The sequence below is a fragment of the Orycteropus afer genome, unplaced genomic scaffold (genome assembly GCF_000298275.1).
Source record: "Orycteropus afer afer isolate SDZICR_OR568_19922 unplaced genomic scaffold, OryAfe1.0 scaffold00139, whole genome shotgun sequence".
Taxonomy (NCBI): domain Eukaryota; kingdom Metazoa; phylum Chordata; class Mammalia; order Tubulidentata; family Orycteropodidae; genus Orycteropus; species Orycteropus afer.
Window position 1 is genome coordinate 5,948,901 of NW_006921726.1, and position 16,239 is coordinate 5,965,139.

At 48.7% G+C, this 16,239-nt stretch overlaps 1 protein-coding gene across 1 annotated transcript in view; it reads right to left on the reverse strand.

Moving 5' to 3' along the window:
- The window catches only part of LOC103201005 (heparan sulfate glucosamine 3-O-sulfotransferase 3B1), a 60,838-nt gene extending 49,977 nt beyond the window's left edge, over positions 1-10,861 (reverse strand). The window contains exon 1 of the mRNA XM_007945590.2: positions 10,308-10,861. Coding sequence (XP_007943781.1) covers positions 10,308-10,861 — 554 coding nt within the window. The remainder of the gene's footprint in view (positions 1-10,307) is intronic.
- Between the last annotated feature and the right edge of the window lie 5,378 nt (positions 10,862-16,239).

The following is a 16,239-nucleotide window of genomic DNA, read 5'->3' on the forward strand; positions in this document are numbered from 1 at the left end:
TTTTTGTATGTGGTCTGAGTCATAGATAGAAGTTTTGTGGCAGCTTTTTGTTTGTTTGCTTCATATACAAAACACCAAACTCACTGGCCCTGAGTTGACTCCTACTCACAGCAACCTCCATTGGTTTCTGAGGTGGTAAATCTTTACATAAAGTAGATTGCCCAGTCTTCCTTCTGAGGAGTGGCTAATGGTTTGAAGCACCAACTTTCTGGTTAGCAGTCAATGACCTTAGGTACTATGAAACCAGAGTTCGCTCTCTCTCCCTCTCCCTCCCTCTGATTTATATGAATGCATCGTTCATTCATTGAAGGAGCTCTGGTGGGGCAGTGGTTAAGGCAAAATGTCAGAGGTTTGAACTCCCAGCCGCTCTGTGGGAAAAAGATAAGGCGGTCTCCCTCCAGTAAAGATTTACAGCCTTGGAAACTCCAAGATGCAGTTCTACTCTGTCGTATAGGATCGCTGTGATTCGGAATCTAGTTGATGGCAATGGGTTTGGATTTTGGGGGGTTTATTATTCATTGGGGAGCTCTGGTAGCATAGTGCCTAAGGCACTTCACTGCTAACCAGGAGGCTGGCGGTTCAAACCCACCAGCCACTCCTCGGAAGGAAAGTTGGGCAATCCTACTTCCGTAGTGATAACTGCCTCGGAAACCCAAGGAGGGGTCGCTAGGAGTCGGGACCGACTCTATGGCAAATAACAACAACAACATTATTCATTTACTATAGAACAAGACTTTCCCTTCCTCCATTGTTGCTGTTATGTGCCCTCGAGTCCCACCCAACTCATAGCAACCTCTCCTTTGGTTTCCGAGGCAGTATCACTACGGAAGTAGTTGCCCAACCTTCTTCCTTCCGAGGAGTGGATGGTGGGTTTGAACCGCCAGCTTTCTGGTTAGCAGTCAAATGCCTTAGGCCTCAGGCCACCAGAGCTCCTCCTTCCTCCATTAAATACTTCAAGTTAGAGATGAGTGATCAGATTCCCCAAAGTCTTCTTTCTCTAAGCTCCTGCTTTGCCCCTCACACACCTGCTCACCCACTTGAGACTTCTGTCAGAGCTCTTAGGTGGGAACAGGATGTTTACTTCTTTGTATAACTGTGTTAACTGGCAGCACTAGCACATGGTTAGTGCCCAGAGATGCTGCAATAACCGGAGGGAAAGGGCACCAGGGACCAGCCCAAAGGCACATCAAGACGAGGCTCTGCGAACAGGTGGGGAGTTTCCAAGCAGGGAGGTTAGAGGGGGAAAAAGAGGCCATTCTGTTAGGGGGGTGGACCCACCGGGAGTGAACTAGGAGTGAATTACTGTTCCCTAGTTATTTCTTCTGCGAGTCCTCTCCCCAAGGACCCTGCACTTTAATGGAAATGTAGACCAAATCCTGCATTTCCTCAACATCTCCTGCAGCAATGAGGAATAATGTTCCGTGTGAGCTTCCTGCTCTTTCAATACCGTTCTTCTTCCTTCACCTCCGAGAAAAAGAAAAAAAATCCAGGGGTGGGGAGGGACTCGTTGCCTCATCCAACGCCACAACAGAATGCTCAATGTCCTGGAGCAAAACCCATCCTGAGAGGCAGGGGGAGGAGCTTTAGTGGTCAGAGATTCCACCTTTCACAGCATTGGAGGAGGTGAGCCTCTTAAACCCCTTCCCTAGACAAGGCCGCCTAGAGGTGGTCCAAAGTGAGCCTTCCCTCCCCACTGCTCTGGGGAGGGGTGGCTGCAGGACTGTGGCCACAGGGGCTAGGAAGGGGGGGTGAGCTCGAAGTGCATGCAAGAGGGTTCTGGGAAGTTGCGCGGCAGGTGCTGGGGAGGGGGCGTGTCACTTGGTTTTAGCACTTAGCACAGAGGAAACTCAGACTTAAAACTGGGGATTGAGAGGTTTTTTGTTTTGTTTTGTTTTGCCATTTCCTTTCCCTCCTCTCCTCTTTATCAGTCATTCCAACTTTTTCCTCCTCCTGTCATTTAACAGGTTGTTATGGACGTGAAGGAGCTCTGGTGGTGCAGTGCCTAAGGCACTTGAGTACTAACTAGAAGATTGGTGGTCCAAACCCACCAGCCGCTCCGCAGAAGTTAGATGGGACAATCTACTTCTGTAAAGATTTAGTGCCTCAGAATCCCAATGGGCGGAATGGACTCGATGACAGTGAGTTTGGTTTGGTTTTTGGTACCATGGAAGTGAAGCTATTTGTAGTCGTCTATCTACTGAATTTGCAGAATCGCATTTTAGACACTCATTATAGAAATGGGTGACCTGAGGATTATTTATTTCCCCCAAAGAGAAAAGGGAGAGGAGGAGTGTGAGTTGAAAGCTGATTTAATTGAATCACACCATTCCCAGTAGCCCGTCCCTCAGCCCCGCCCCAAAATAATGGCCTTGAAAGATTAAGTTTCCCGCTCTGGCTCTGAAATAATTCATTCGGGCTCACATCTAACGGCCCCCGGCTCCAGGAAGGGATCGTCCCACTCCGTCTCCACTGTTGTACCCAACAGAGCAGAACAGAGACAATCTCCCTCCAGAAGGCAGGGAAACATGTGTAGACGGCTTCAAAAAGAGGGAACAAAGAGAGAAAAAAGAAAAGAACACAATAGATAGTTGATACACTCCACTCTGGAAGCGAAGGTGGATCCAAACCAATTCAGCTCCACGTAATTGATTCCAAGTGGTGGGGACAGCCTGGCCCGCCAGGCAGGGGCAGAACGCGCTCCCTCCGCCCGCCTTTGGGCGGGGCTTTTCTTGAGACGACACGCCATTGGTTTTCTGGCCGCCCATCGGGCCAATCAGAACCTGGACGGGACCTGCGGGAACCTCCCATCGCTGGCGCGGGCCGCGAGGCCACGCACAGCCCAACAGGTGAGACTGGAGCTCGGGGAGCGGGCTCGTCACGTGGGCCGGCGGGGGCAGCCCTGGCCAGTCCGCCCTGCCCCCGCCCCGAGGAAGCTTTGCCATCTGTCTCCAGGGCTCAGCGGTCCTCGGACCAGATGCATGATCCCATGCGACACAAGGGCCGTGCTGACTGATCCCCGAAGCCGGCCAGCCTCGGAGCCATTTTCTCTGCAATTGGCAGCGCCTTCGCCACCCCCCCAGAACCCGGACAGCTACGCGAACGCTCCTCTAGCTGTTAAGAAGGAGCAGACACGTGGCAACGTCGGGGTCCTGTCTGGGGCCATGTTGGACACTTCTGTCACCAGACCTGAAAAGGAGGGGGGTCCTTTCCTAGATTCATTAAATCAAGGGTGTGTGGGAAGTCTACTGCTTCTCATTTCTCTTCCCAATGTTTCGTCACTCTCCATTTGCTTCCTCAAGCTCTCATATTGCACAGAACCATCTTTCAGCATTTTATAGGGTTCTGAGCAAGTGTAACTATGTTAAGCTGTGTGGAGCGAAGTAGTGGGAGAAAACACAGATTCTAAAAGAATCTCACCCCCCAAGTGGCTTAGTAAAAGCACATGGAATCATTCAGTCAAAGGTGTTTGAAAATACTGACCCCTTGGCAAGAATTGGTCTACCGTAGACTGAAATACACTCGGAAACCAGAGTCCTCTTATCATTACATATTCGTCATTATTCAGAAAAAAAATATTTTATTCTCAGAATTTGTTTTTTAACAAATTTACCAACTTAAAATCACCATGAATATATGCATTTGTATATACATGTCTCTCTGTGTCTACAGATACTTAGATACAGATTTATATTCATTTTTAGTGTAGGGAGAGAATATAAATTCCTCTTTAGCCATGCTCTTTAATCAGCTCCATTTCCACAGATATGCACTTATACTTTTAAAAAAACACTTCTATTTGAGAGGCAAAAACTTCAGTACAACTTTGCCATTTAAACGTGTTTCATTCAAGAGACAATGAGTAAATTTTTTTTTAATGTTCCAGTAACTTAGGCTACTTTTAAAATATTTTCCAAGTCAAAGAAAGGTGTATTTAAAGTAAGAATTTAAGATATAGTTATAATAAAAGTTAATACCACTCATATATGTGCAAGGAAAATTAATAGTGGGTTTTATTAGCAATAGCAGTATTTTAACACATAGTCTCTTGGCTGCAATGAAAATTATTTATTATCATGTTATTAAAATGGTAATTGCTCCTCATATGTTCCACTTTCCCCTAAATAGTACCTCTTGGAATGAAAAATCAGAAATAAAAATCAATATGCAACCTGCACTAATACCAGTTTTATTTGGTTTTGTTATAGTTTGGGAGGAATATAAGAATTCTACCAAGGTAACATTTTAAATACTAAAAAAAAAAGTTTCATGCTCTACTTACAATTACTTACAAAAGATATCAGTATCTCGTTTCTGTTCGGTCATGGTAAATGTTTTCATTTGAGGTAGGCAGCATATTGTATTCATTACCCTTGAAAATATGCCACATACTTGGGGGATTCATTTTGCTGGGATTCCTGATTCTCCCAACAGCGAGGACGGAAATTCCACTTACTGTCCGAAATCATGGACTGTTAAATGAGAGGTAGGGCCCTATTTGGAAACGAACTCTATTCACAGCAAAAGAAATGCTCATTATGCTCTCTGCCTTTAGAGTGGACATTTTGTGTTTCTGTCAATCAACTTCATTTCCATGTTCATAGAGTGAGAACAGAAAGTATTCCTGTTTGACATAGAAAGCAGTCAGCAAGTAGTTTTAGTCACTTATTTCAGTTCTGAAGCTTTAAATTAATGCCACCTCCCTAATTCATAACGCTAGCTGACTTGTGGGTTTGAGGTGGTGGTTTTTTTTTTTTTTTTTTTAATTCCTGGTGCACTTTTAATTCTAAATAATTTTTGTTATACAAAAAGTCATCTTACATAATCAAAAAACCTCATGTACTACAGCATGTTTCCAACAAAAAGGTAAATTAACATACATAATTAGAATGAGGTTCTGTGCCATAATGGTTTTTCAAAAAAAAAAAAAAAAAATTCTTTCAAACCAAAATAAAACATCAAATGAGTAAGACAGAAATTGTGACAGACGACTTTTTAAATTTCAAATAATACAACATTAACAGGAAAAAAAATCCCATTTATAAACATTAGTATATATTCAATTAAAATTTTCATTTTTTTAAAAAAAGGCAAACCATAGTTTAGTCAGCATTTAATTGCTAATTGTATTTTTTTTTTTCTTTTAATAAGTACACTTTTAAGATGTGGACTGCAACCTAATTTTTAGAGACCTATTCAATATAATGTATCATTTGGTAGATAATAAGTGTAATTTAATTCAGCATTTCTAAATGTTATTTGTCTAAAACAAATAGGTTGCTATTAAATATTGACTATTAACTCAGAGAGTGTGGGAAAACACTTATGATTAGGTTAATTTATGTTATATTTTCCCCTCAACTTGTAAAAGATTAATCAACCATTTTATGGTCTAATTTAGGTGCCTAATTAAAAACAGAGTTCAACACATGCTGCACTGTCTTGCTAATAAATCTTGACAGCTTTGTAACATGATGGTTTGTATTTCAAATTGTTGCACAGAAATATAGATTTTTGGTCCTCACCTAGCAGCTTGGAAGCAAGTTAATATATTTGCTTTAAACTCCAGGATTATGTGTAATTATTTCAAAAGGGATTGTCCCCATCAGATTTTTATCTTATATTTCCCTTAGTGAAGACACAGTCTTTGCTGCTGGATTTTTAGAAATAGGTGAAGAAAATGGGGGGGGGGGGATAATTTCCCAGCATTTGTTAAATTAAAAGTACAGAGGAAAGTTGCTATTTTCAACTATTAGTTCAAGTGAGCGATTTCTGAGGTGACTGGATTTTAGAATATAATTCTAAAGAAATTTCTGCAAAGTGTAGTTATAAATGTCTTCCTGTTAATAAGTGCAAGCTAAGTATTGAGTCTTGATTTGAGCACTGTATTTTTTAAAATGAATAAATTCATTCCAAGAAGTTTTGAAACATTTCACTTAACCCTATCTCCTCCCACCTTCCAGCCTTTAAAAGTACAAATGGAAGAGAATAAATTTGCTCCTCAGTAGGGACCTTCACTATATTTTCTCAACCTTTATACTTGAGGGTTACTTTTTGTCATTTTAATGACCCCTTTGATTCTTAATGTCCTGTGCAGAGAAATTAAACTGCCACAATGATATAATTATCCTCATTCTACTTATAAACCAAATTTGGATTTAGTAGCCTGCTCTGGAGTTGATATTCTTTTTAAGTGAATGACAAAGTAAGCAGTGTATATTGAGGTCTACAGAAAACTGTCACACTCTTTTAAAGCAATTCCAGTTTTGAACTCCTCATATATGCCTAACATCACAGTTTTGGTCACTTCACGGAGGGAGCATAGCACAGGAGTGGAGCTGCCTGGGTTGGTAAATTAGCTTATCACTTCCTAACTATGACACTTGGGCAAGTTACTTAACCTCTCTGTGCCTGTGTTTCCTCAGGTTTAAAGTACCTACTTCACAGGGTTGTAATGAGGATTAAATTTGTTAATCCTGTAAAACTTGAAATAGTGACTGGAAGGCAGGGAACACACTCAACAGCTACAATCATTATTAACCCCCCTCCTCTCTCTCTCTCACACACACACTGCACGTTGTTTAATGTGGTCACAGTGTTAAAGTGTCAGCTAATTATGTACAACCAAAAATGGAAAGAGACACAATGGGAAAGAAAAGGTCTGCCAAAGTCTAACACATATTTCTCTATAAAAAAAATAATAATCAGAAAATATTTGGCTAACATGAGTCCCAAACTGAGGTCATTAAAATGAATCAAAATATGTTATTTTGAAACATACCACTACCTAAAGTTAAGACAAACCAAAAAGAGAAACTTATTAAAGAATATATATATATATATATTTCACTTTACATCATTCAAATTTAAAATCAATATTCAGACCCCAAATAAACGGGGTCAATGCTTTCTCCACCATCACTTATGTGAAGCTCTGTTTAACCACAGACCCAAATTTCTCAAAGAGCAGAGTAACAGAGGTAAAGGCCAGTTCCACCAGATCATCCCACTGTGCCACTCCACGGGGTCCCCATCAACACCTGCTAAATTTGGGAGGCCTGATTCCAGTGAGGTGGATAATGAACTGAAAATGTAAACCCAGAAGAGTCTTAATCCCAAACTAAAATAAACTCAGGGTCCAGGGCAGATGGATAGCACATACCAGTGCATTTGTTTTTTTGCAGCCGGTTAAGGAGGCAGAAAAGCTCCCAGTCTTTGGCTGTAGTGGGCTCTGTCCCACAACGACACCCCCCACCTCCGGCTTGGCGTTGGTTCTCTTTATGCCAAGTGGAAGGAAGTACAATCAAATGTCCAGGCTTCATGCAAATCCACCAACCCTGGGCCACTGGTTAGTCCACTTCTACCCCTTAACGATTTTAGCACTGGAGTTCCTCAGACACCGCCCAGGCCTCATTCTCAAATAAATTTCAATGCTATTCCTAGTGCGCCACCATCCATGCATGGAGTTTCTGACCTAAATGCCTGCAAACCGTCTCCCATCACTCATTATTTTCCTAGTTTTAAAGACTTGTTTAACGACGTTTCCGAACTGCAACTCTCTCTGGTTAATAATTATTTATACTCTTTTCCCCTCGGCTTCTGTATGCACAGACCAAGCAGGGTACCACCGTGCACAACTCTGGAGAGGGCAGCAGGGCTTGGCCTGGCGGTAAGAACTCTAGCGCCCGCGCAGGCAGCTCGTTGGGCGGACCCCGGGCAGTGTAATTGCACTTTGGGCCAGAGGTCTCCGCCGGTGAGGTCTATGTAGAGTGAAAACGGCCGCCTCCAAAATAACTGTTAAGTTCACACGTGTGCCCAGACATCGGATTATTCTTATCTTTTGAAATATTAATTAAGCAGTTGTTATTTAAAAGGGTCCCCCCCCCCCCGCCTTAATAGCATCCACTAGCCCTGCAGGCATGCCCGACCCCGCTGTGGCAACCTGGGGAAAGCTGAGTTTGGGACAAGTTGCCGCGTTTGCAGCTTGCTGGGTAGGGTCATGGCCGCAGTTCCTGTGCTTTTCTCCCCGGCAGTTCTGCCGGCGAGTTTGGGAAGCTGACTTGGGGGGCGGAGGTAGGAGGAGATGATGAACCTCCCGCCTCCCGGAGTCAGGTCAAGCCCATGAGCCCCAGCCGCCAGACGTCTGTCCAGCCCGTAGCTCCCCGGGCTGTGCTTTCCGCAACAGACTCGCGTCGAGGGTTTCCTGAGCGACTTCGGTCTTTAATCGGTATTTTTTTTTTTTTTTTTAGCCAATCAAAAGAAACGTGGCAGGTGGCGGACAGCCGTCGGTGAGACTGCAGGAATGAATCTTCCTGTGGAGATTTCCACAGACCGCCCCAGGGGCTTCTAAAACTGCTTAATATCAAGGGTTTAGGTATTTTCCTGCCAGTTCCTCCCAACCCAGCCACGAATGATTTCTGAAAATCTCGGTGCCTCGGGCGCTGGAGGGCTATACTTGGAAGGGCGCTAGTTATAGCCTGCCATCCAGCACCGGAATCGTCATCAATCCCAGGTGGAGGAGGGTTGGTAGTGGAAAAACTTAAAAAAAAAAAAAAAAAGTAACGACACAATAGATAACAGTAACAATGAAAGGGGACCCTCATGCGTCCAGCACCTGACTAGTACCGCGCATTTACATCTTCTGCCTTATGTCCAATGCATAGATGTGAGCACTGAGCCTCCATGGACCCAGCGAATGGCCCGAGGCCGGACTTGAATCCGGGGGTCGCACTCCAAAGGCCCCATCCTTAACATCTGGCGTCTGTGGCCCAGTAGCAGTGGCTCGCTAAACCTGGAGACTTGGACAATTCCTGACAATAATAATAATAAAAGGGAAAAAAAAATCATTAAAGACAAAGGAGAGGAGGGAGGGTGAGGTTGGGATGGGCGCGGTTTTAATTCGCTGGCTCTACGTTTGGATCCTTTCATCTTCCATTCTCTCTCCTTCTCCAAAGGAGGGCGGGACAGGGAGTGGGGTTCGGTTCGATTCTACCCTTTCGTTTTCCAAAGTCCGGATACTCTTTGGGCTAACTGGGCCTGGAGAAGTATTGGGACCGAGGGCTAGCCCAATAGCGTGCCCCTAAGACCAGTAAGTAGCTACAGGAGGCTGTGGGCAGGATCGTGATTATGACCCCTGGACCACTGTCCCTTTGGAACTGTACCTTCGACGCTGCGCGAGAATAGAGTTTACCGAAACCGAGATCTGGAGCAACCTACGTTTCTCAATAAATGGACCCCGAATATTCTTTGCGCAGCAAAGGGCAAAAGGACCCTGCGAGTACGCGTTCCTGTCTACTCTCTCCCAGCATCCCTGAGGAGGAAAGAGTAAACCCGCGGACACCAAGTAGCCCAGGCATTGCCAGCCTTCCAAGATGCGCGCGGCTCCTGGCGACTGCAGTGCGCGCCTCTGCCCGACAGGGACCAGCACCGCTCCATGCGCCGCGCGCTGCCAGGCTGAGGCGTCAGGCCGCCAGCCCCGCTCAACCTCCCGAGCTCAAGCAGCTCGTAAGCGGAGTAGTCCTGACTGCCTTCGGGTTCCCGCAATACCGAGGACAATCACAAAAAAGTTAAAACACTCCCAGCGGTCTCGGAAGAACGCCGTTCTTCCCACCCTGGCGCCCACATGGGGAGCAGAAAAGCTGTTCTAGAAGTTGGTCTAGGACGCAGACCGGACCACCGGGGCGCCCGGGCCTCCGAGAGGGAAAATAACGTAAGAGCAACACTAGATTGATTCATATAGGACACGGCCACAGTTACTGGGTCGCTTCCTTGAGCTCAAGGCGCTCGGGTGGCACAGTAGTTAAAGCATTCAGCTGGTAATGTAAAGGTCGGAGGTTCAAACCCACCAGCCGCTCCGCGGGAGAAAGCTGAGGCAGTCTGCTTCCGTGAAGATGTACTACAGACTTGAAAACCCTATGGGGCAGTTCTACTTTGTCCTATAGGGTCATTATGAGTCGGAATCGACTGGATGGCAGTGGGTGAGCGGCTGCCTCAATCGCTGCCCCGCTTCTTTGCGGCAAGGTCGCCTGATTAACTTTAGGGCTCGGTTGGCCACTGAGCCGCCAGCGCTCTGAGAGTTCTAGGGGTTGTAACCCGGTGCACTCTAGACTGCACAGGGCAGATTCTCGAGCTGCGGAACCTCGCCGTGCGGTGGTTACCTCTGCTCCTCCCCGCCCCTGGTAGCCCTAAACTGTGCCCCTGACACTTTTCCAGCACATGCCACGTCTCCCTCTTCCACCGGCTGGCGAAAGGGCTGAGCGGTGCCTTGCCGGATAGCCTTTGGCGCCCCTGCCCCACGTGGGGAAACTCACCGATACCAGGCGAGGCCCTTGTCATAGCTTCGGTCGAAGAAGTGGGGCTCAGCGCCCACGGCTCGCACGTCGGGGTGCACGCGTAAGAACTCGAGCAGCGCTCGTGTGCCACCCTTCTTCACGCCGATGATGATGGCCTGTGGCAACTGTTTGCTCCCAGCCCCGCTGAAGAAGCTGGAGATGGGGCTAGGGGAGTCTGGAGCCTCGGGACTCTGCTCCTCCTGGCTCGCGCCCCCCTCCGCCACCTCCTTGCCAGTACCTAGTTGTGTGGAAGGCGGCGCCCTGAATGATAGCCTGGGGGGCGTCCGGTCGGGAGCCGAGATCATAACTGGCGAGGAGCGGGTGGCGCGAGACCCGGAACCCAGCACCAGCAGCCCGGGTGCGGCGGCGCACGAGCGGGCGCACGAGTACAGGAACATATAGAGCCAGACGCAGAGCATGGCGAAGAGCAGCGCGAGCTTCCTCCTCACCGGCGGCGGGGACGGCGGCGGCTGCGGCAGTAGCCGGCCGGGTACATCGAGGCAGGACCGGCCGCCGCTCAGGCGCTGCCCCATACGCTGCCCGCGGGCGCGGCGAAGGGCATGGTTCAGCACATGGCGCGGGGTCCACGGGGCAGTAAGCGTGGAGAGGGTTTCCTGGGCAGCTGGGCGCCCAAGCGGCTTGGCTTATTGCCCCCGTACGCCCGCGGCAGCCGCCGCTGCTGCTGCTTTTCTCCAGGTGGCGGCGGCAGCTGTAGCGGCGGCGGCTCTTGACATGTTGCCTGGGGAGGAGCCGCAACTGCAACAGAAAGTCGGGCGGCCGCAACTGCTGGCCGAGGGGCTGCTCCTGAGGCGCGACGCCCCGCTTCGGGCCGGGAGAAGGCTGCGCTTCGGTGCCCTGACCACTCCACACGCTAAGCAGGGCAGCTCTCCTGGGCTGCCTTCTCACAATCCTGTCTTGAAGGCAGTCCCTGCACTTGCCTGTGAAGGCTGCGGAGAAGAACTGCGCAGGAAGGGAGCCCAGGACTGAGGTGAGGTGGGCGGGACCGGCTTTCTAGAGTGACAGCTCGCTCCACCTACCAGAAACCCCGAACACCATGCAAATACGGGCGCTTCGCCGAGGGCTCAACAACCAATCGGCTCCGGCATCATGGGGGTGTGGAAAGGATTTGGGGCCGTGGAGAGCAGTAGGGCATTCCTATTGGTCGCGGGAAGAGGGATAGGCTCAAGGGGGCGAAGTCAGATACTGGTGACAGCAGCAGATGATAGGATGGATGCAGGAGTGACCGATCTCCGGGGGAGGTTCGACTCCGCGGAGTGCTGAGCTCCAGCACCCGCGTGCATTTCCGCACTCGCTCCCCAGGAGCCAGCCTTTCTGTAGGGCCCAGATGTCAGGACTAGAGTCTCCCATCCCGATATTTCGCGGGCTGACTTGTGATGAATAGTATTGCGGAGTGGGGAGAGGGAGGAGGGAAAGCCAGGCGGTAGTTGCAAGCTGCCCACAAATCCGCCCAGCCCGAGCCAAGAATTTCGAAGTGAGCCCTTCCGGGACTGGTATTGGCTTAAGAAACTTAGGAAAAAACATGTTTGGAAATCGCTTTTTTTTTTTTTTTTCTTAGCCTTTTCTTCTTATTCTTCGCCAGGAATTGATGATCTCCCTTGAGCTGCTGGTTAATTGGGGTCAGCCTAAACCCCCCTTAAGAAAAATCTTCGTTGGCAGCCCAAGCTACCCAGAAAAGGTCTGGGGGCATGTAGGAGGGAGGAGGGAGGAAGATGTTAACAGGGAAATCGAGTCTGGTAAATGTTTCCTCGTTTAAAAGTGAATGTGAAAGTCACATGTAGAAAGTTTCATTCAGATTGGGGTTTTGTGGGGGAAAGTGAAATTTAAGAAATTTTACTATGTTCCTTCTTCCCTAAAAAAATAATAAAGCCAACATTTTTCTTTATTTTAGGAAATTTCTTCACTTAGGAAAGTTTGTTTTGGTGATCTATATGACATTATTAGGTGTTTTCCACCAACTTTTTTTTTTTTAATCTTTTTTTCACCTGGAGCAAATCGATTACTGAGTTGTACATATTTAATAATCAAAGTCCACTGGAAGGTGAGGTGGTACCCTGCTCTGTCTTGCAAAAAGAACCGCCGGGACGGGGGCGGGACAGCAGGTCTTGGGAAGAATTGTAACTGCTTGCAGGGGCGAAGCGGGTGGAGACGCCATCCTGCAGAATTCTTGCCTGGGCATCTGGAGTTAGGAAGGTCGGGGTTCTCAAGCTCACGCCCGTGGTGTTCAGAAAGTTTTCGGTGCCTGCTACGCGGCCTCAGTGGCGCGAGCGAGCCTCCAACGCCCTGCTGCTCACCGTTCTGGTACAGAGCGTTCCTTCCGACTCCTTCCCACCATCTGCTATTGCTTCGACCCGGAGGACCTGCGTCGCCCACGAGGTGACTCACCGGGAGCCGCTGCCTGCGCAGGATTTCACCTTCTGGGCAGGCAGGCGCAGTGGAATAGATCTGAGCCCTGGTCCCTCTACTGTGCTCTCCGGAACCAGCCCGAGTAAATATTCCCTTCCTGAGCAAATGTCTCTAAGTGTCCTCCAAATCCCCTCAGCCCCACGCCGGGTCGGGTTCTCCTCCAACCGAAGCAGGCTGAAAAAGCTAGTCTGCCTTTAGCGCCTGAGATCTGATAAAGTGAGAGAGGGCGGGGGCAATGACCCGGAAAAGTGCAAAAAACTCATCCTCAACCCGGCAACCGACTTAGCCTGGCAGTGGTCCGCGCGGCCTCATTCTAACTCGCTTGAGCCCAAGTTTTGTAAGTTTCGCTACAAAACTGTTGAGAGGGGAATGATTTAGACAGCAGATTTTCTTCCCCCTTTTCTATTCGCTGGAAGAATTTCTTTCCAGTCACACCCCCCCACACACACACACACACACTGGGATGTTGTGCTTATTCTTCGGAAGTGACTTATCTACGCTTAATTTTATTTATTTATTTTAAAAACCTGAAAACAAATGCATATGTGAGCACTAGCCCGGTCTTTTTTGGAAATATGAGGGGGCAATGTTAGCGTCTCAGTAGGGTGTGTCTTTAAATTCATGATATATAGGGGGGATATGAAATTACTCTCTGCCATCTTTAGGTGGTTATGAGTTTGCAGACTTTTGTGGATTGTGTGTGTTTTACGATTTGTGTATGTTCAAGTGAGTTGTAGCTACTAAGTATCTAGTATCAGGACTGGTAGGCTGTGAGTCTTAGTTTTTTGGTTTTTTTTTTTTTTTTTTAAGGTTTTCGATATTCCTAGTAAAAATGGTCTCTGTCCTGAGGGTTAGAGAAGTCCAGGGTGAAAGAAAAAAGTGAGCGATTGTAAATCGAGGTCGCCAGATTTATTTGGGATCTTATTTTTCTGTGGGTGGGGGGAAAAGGAGTAGAAGCAAAGGCGTGAGCATCGGAAACTGCCCTAGGTGCCCGCAGAGCTGAGCGCTCCACAGCCAAGACGCCTCCATCGCCGCCCGGCCCCATCCGGTGCCCATTCAAACCCCCTGGTGGTAAACAATGGGGGAGCTCGAGTTGCCAGGAGTACGGAAAGGTTCGGCCTCCCAAAGTCAACCGATCATTTGGGATCTGGGGAGCGACCCGGCGGGCGGGGAAGCGGCATAGGGGAAGGGTCCGGGCCGCGACCCTAAGTTTTGGCCCTTTCGCTCACCCATCTGGTGTGTTCGCAGTGTTTTGATGCCCCAGGCTGCGTTCAGAAATTGCCCCTCGCGGCAGCTTTGGGGTCGGCCCTTGGCAAAAGTCATCTCTTCTGTCCGCCCATTCTGCAGATGTGGAATCCGAGGCTCAACAAAGCTAGTGGCAAAACTGATGGTGAACTCACATTGAGAGCCACCCTTAACCATTGTTAAGCGGCGCAGCCTGGGCATCCTCAAAACGTGGCCACCAAAACCCAAGAAAGGTTTACCTCTGAGGAATGTATTCACTATATTTATACTTGGAAAGTCTAGAAAGGAGCAAATTCAATGTCAGCACGTGTCCAAGGTCTATGTTTCATTTGGTTTGGGCTTTTGGATTACCTAATTGGGGCGGGGGGTGCGGTGTCTCAGTGCAGTGGTATTAGGCATTAAGCATTAGGCATCCAAAGGTCGGCGGTTTGAACCCACCAGCTTCTCCATGGGAGAAAGATGAGAAACTCTACAAAACAAACAAACAAAAAAAAAAAACCTAAACCCACTGCCGTCAAGTAGATTGCGAGTCGTAGAGACTCTTCCTTGGGTTTCCGAAGGGGTATCACTACGGAAGTAGATTGCCCAACCTTCCTTCCGAAGAATGGCTGGTGGGTTTGAATCGCCAGTCTTCTGGTTAGCAGTCAAATGCCTTAGGCGCTACGCCACCACAGCTCCCAAGAAACCCTATAGATAGTTCTACTAGGTCCTATAGGGTCCTATAGGAATCGACTTGATGGCAGTGAGTTTGGTTTAGTTTTTAAATGAGAGTGTGCAATAAGAGCCTCTGAGGGTTCTAACCTGAAGGTGGAAGTCAAGGCTAGCTCAGTGGACCTCTCTTTACCCTCTTCCTCCAGGCTCTTTTGCCAAGGCCTCGCGGTATGACCACAGTCTGGTCACTCTCTGGCCCTAAAATTCCTCATCTGTAATGTGGCGGGCTTGAACTAAAATATACCCCCGTATTTATGTCCCTCCAGAAATGTCCCCGCAGCTGCAGGACTCCTCTTCCCCAACCCACCCCCGCCAGCTCCGCCGGGTGACCTGCAGTTTCCCGGGTCCAAGTCCCACCTCTACCCCTGAAGGAACTGCAAAGGAGGCATTACCTAGGCGGCCTTTGCCTTTGGCCCGAAGCCAGTTTCTGCCCCCGGAACTCCTGCACTCCACTCGCGCCCCCGCCGGCGAGGCGGCCCCTCGGGGGTTCGCAGCTGCGTGCTCTGCATTCCAGCTCCGCGGAAGGTAAGAGCGGTAGGCGCAGCAGCGGCTCCCTGCCCATCAGTGTTGGGGCTCTCTGGCCGGGTCTCGAGGCGGCCAGCGTCAGAAGCCCAGCTAGGGGCTGCCATGGCCAACCTGTCTCCCTAGTCGCAGAGAGGGGCTTTGGGCTGCACCTGGGCTCGAGAGCCCTTGCGCGGCCCGCGACTCGCGGGTCTCTTGCCTGCCGGAATGAATATCCCTTTTCCTCTGAGGGGCGACGGCGCCTCTCAGTGCTCGGGGAGGCCCTGGCCGGACACCCGCATCTACTCAGTTCCTCGCGCGGCTGCAGCTGGCCTCACCTATTCATTGTTGGTATGGCTGGAGAGCCACACCGGGAGGAAAGAAATTACTGTCAGCTTTGATCGGTGCCTGCGCTGTAGGGACTTGCACCAGCCAGGCACTGTTGGACCTGCCACTGTGACGCTGGGGCTTAATGCTGAGCCCTTCGCAAACCTCACTGGAGGGATGATGGACGTTTGATGCCCAGATTAATTTGGTCATTTGTGTCATGAGGAGTTAAGGCACATGTCCGGATCCAAATCCATCCTCCACCTCTGGGCCAGGAGGTTTCGTTGCCCTCTGGCCAATGGAACAGGGAATGGGAAGGGGGAAACTGAGGTAGAAGCCCCAGGCTTCTTCTTACCTGTGTCGTCAAGGGCTGGCTGCTTCCCTCCTCTGAGATCACAGCTCCGGTCAGGAACCTTCTCTACACAGCCTTACTGTCACCAGGTTCTGGTACAACTATTCCCCTCACCCCTTCAGGAACATTAAAGACAGATCCCCTATATTAGTGCCAAGGAAAGTACTGTGTTATTCCTTGCTTGTTCTTTATTCCTCCAACTTGAAAGTAGCCCTTTGGTTATACTCTTCTCAAATTACCTCATCTGACGTGCGGTTTTTGTTTTTTTTTTTCCTGGTCAAACCCTGACACACGATATACCAAACATACCAATACCTTTTCTAATCTAGTTCTCAACTGCTTACTGGCTGT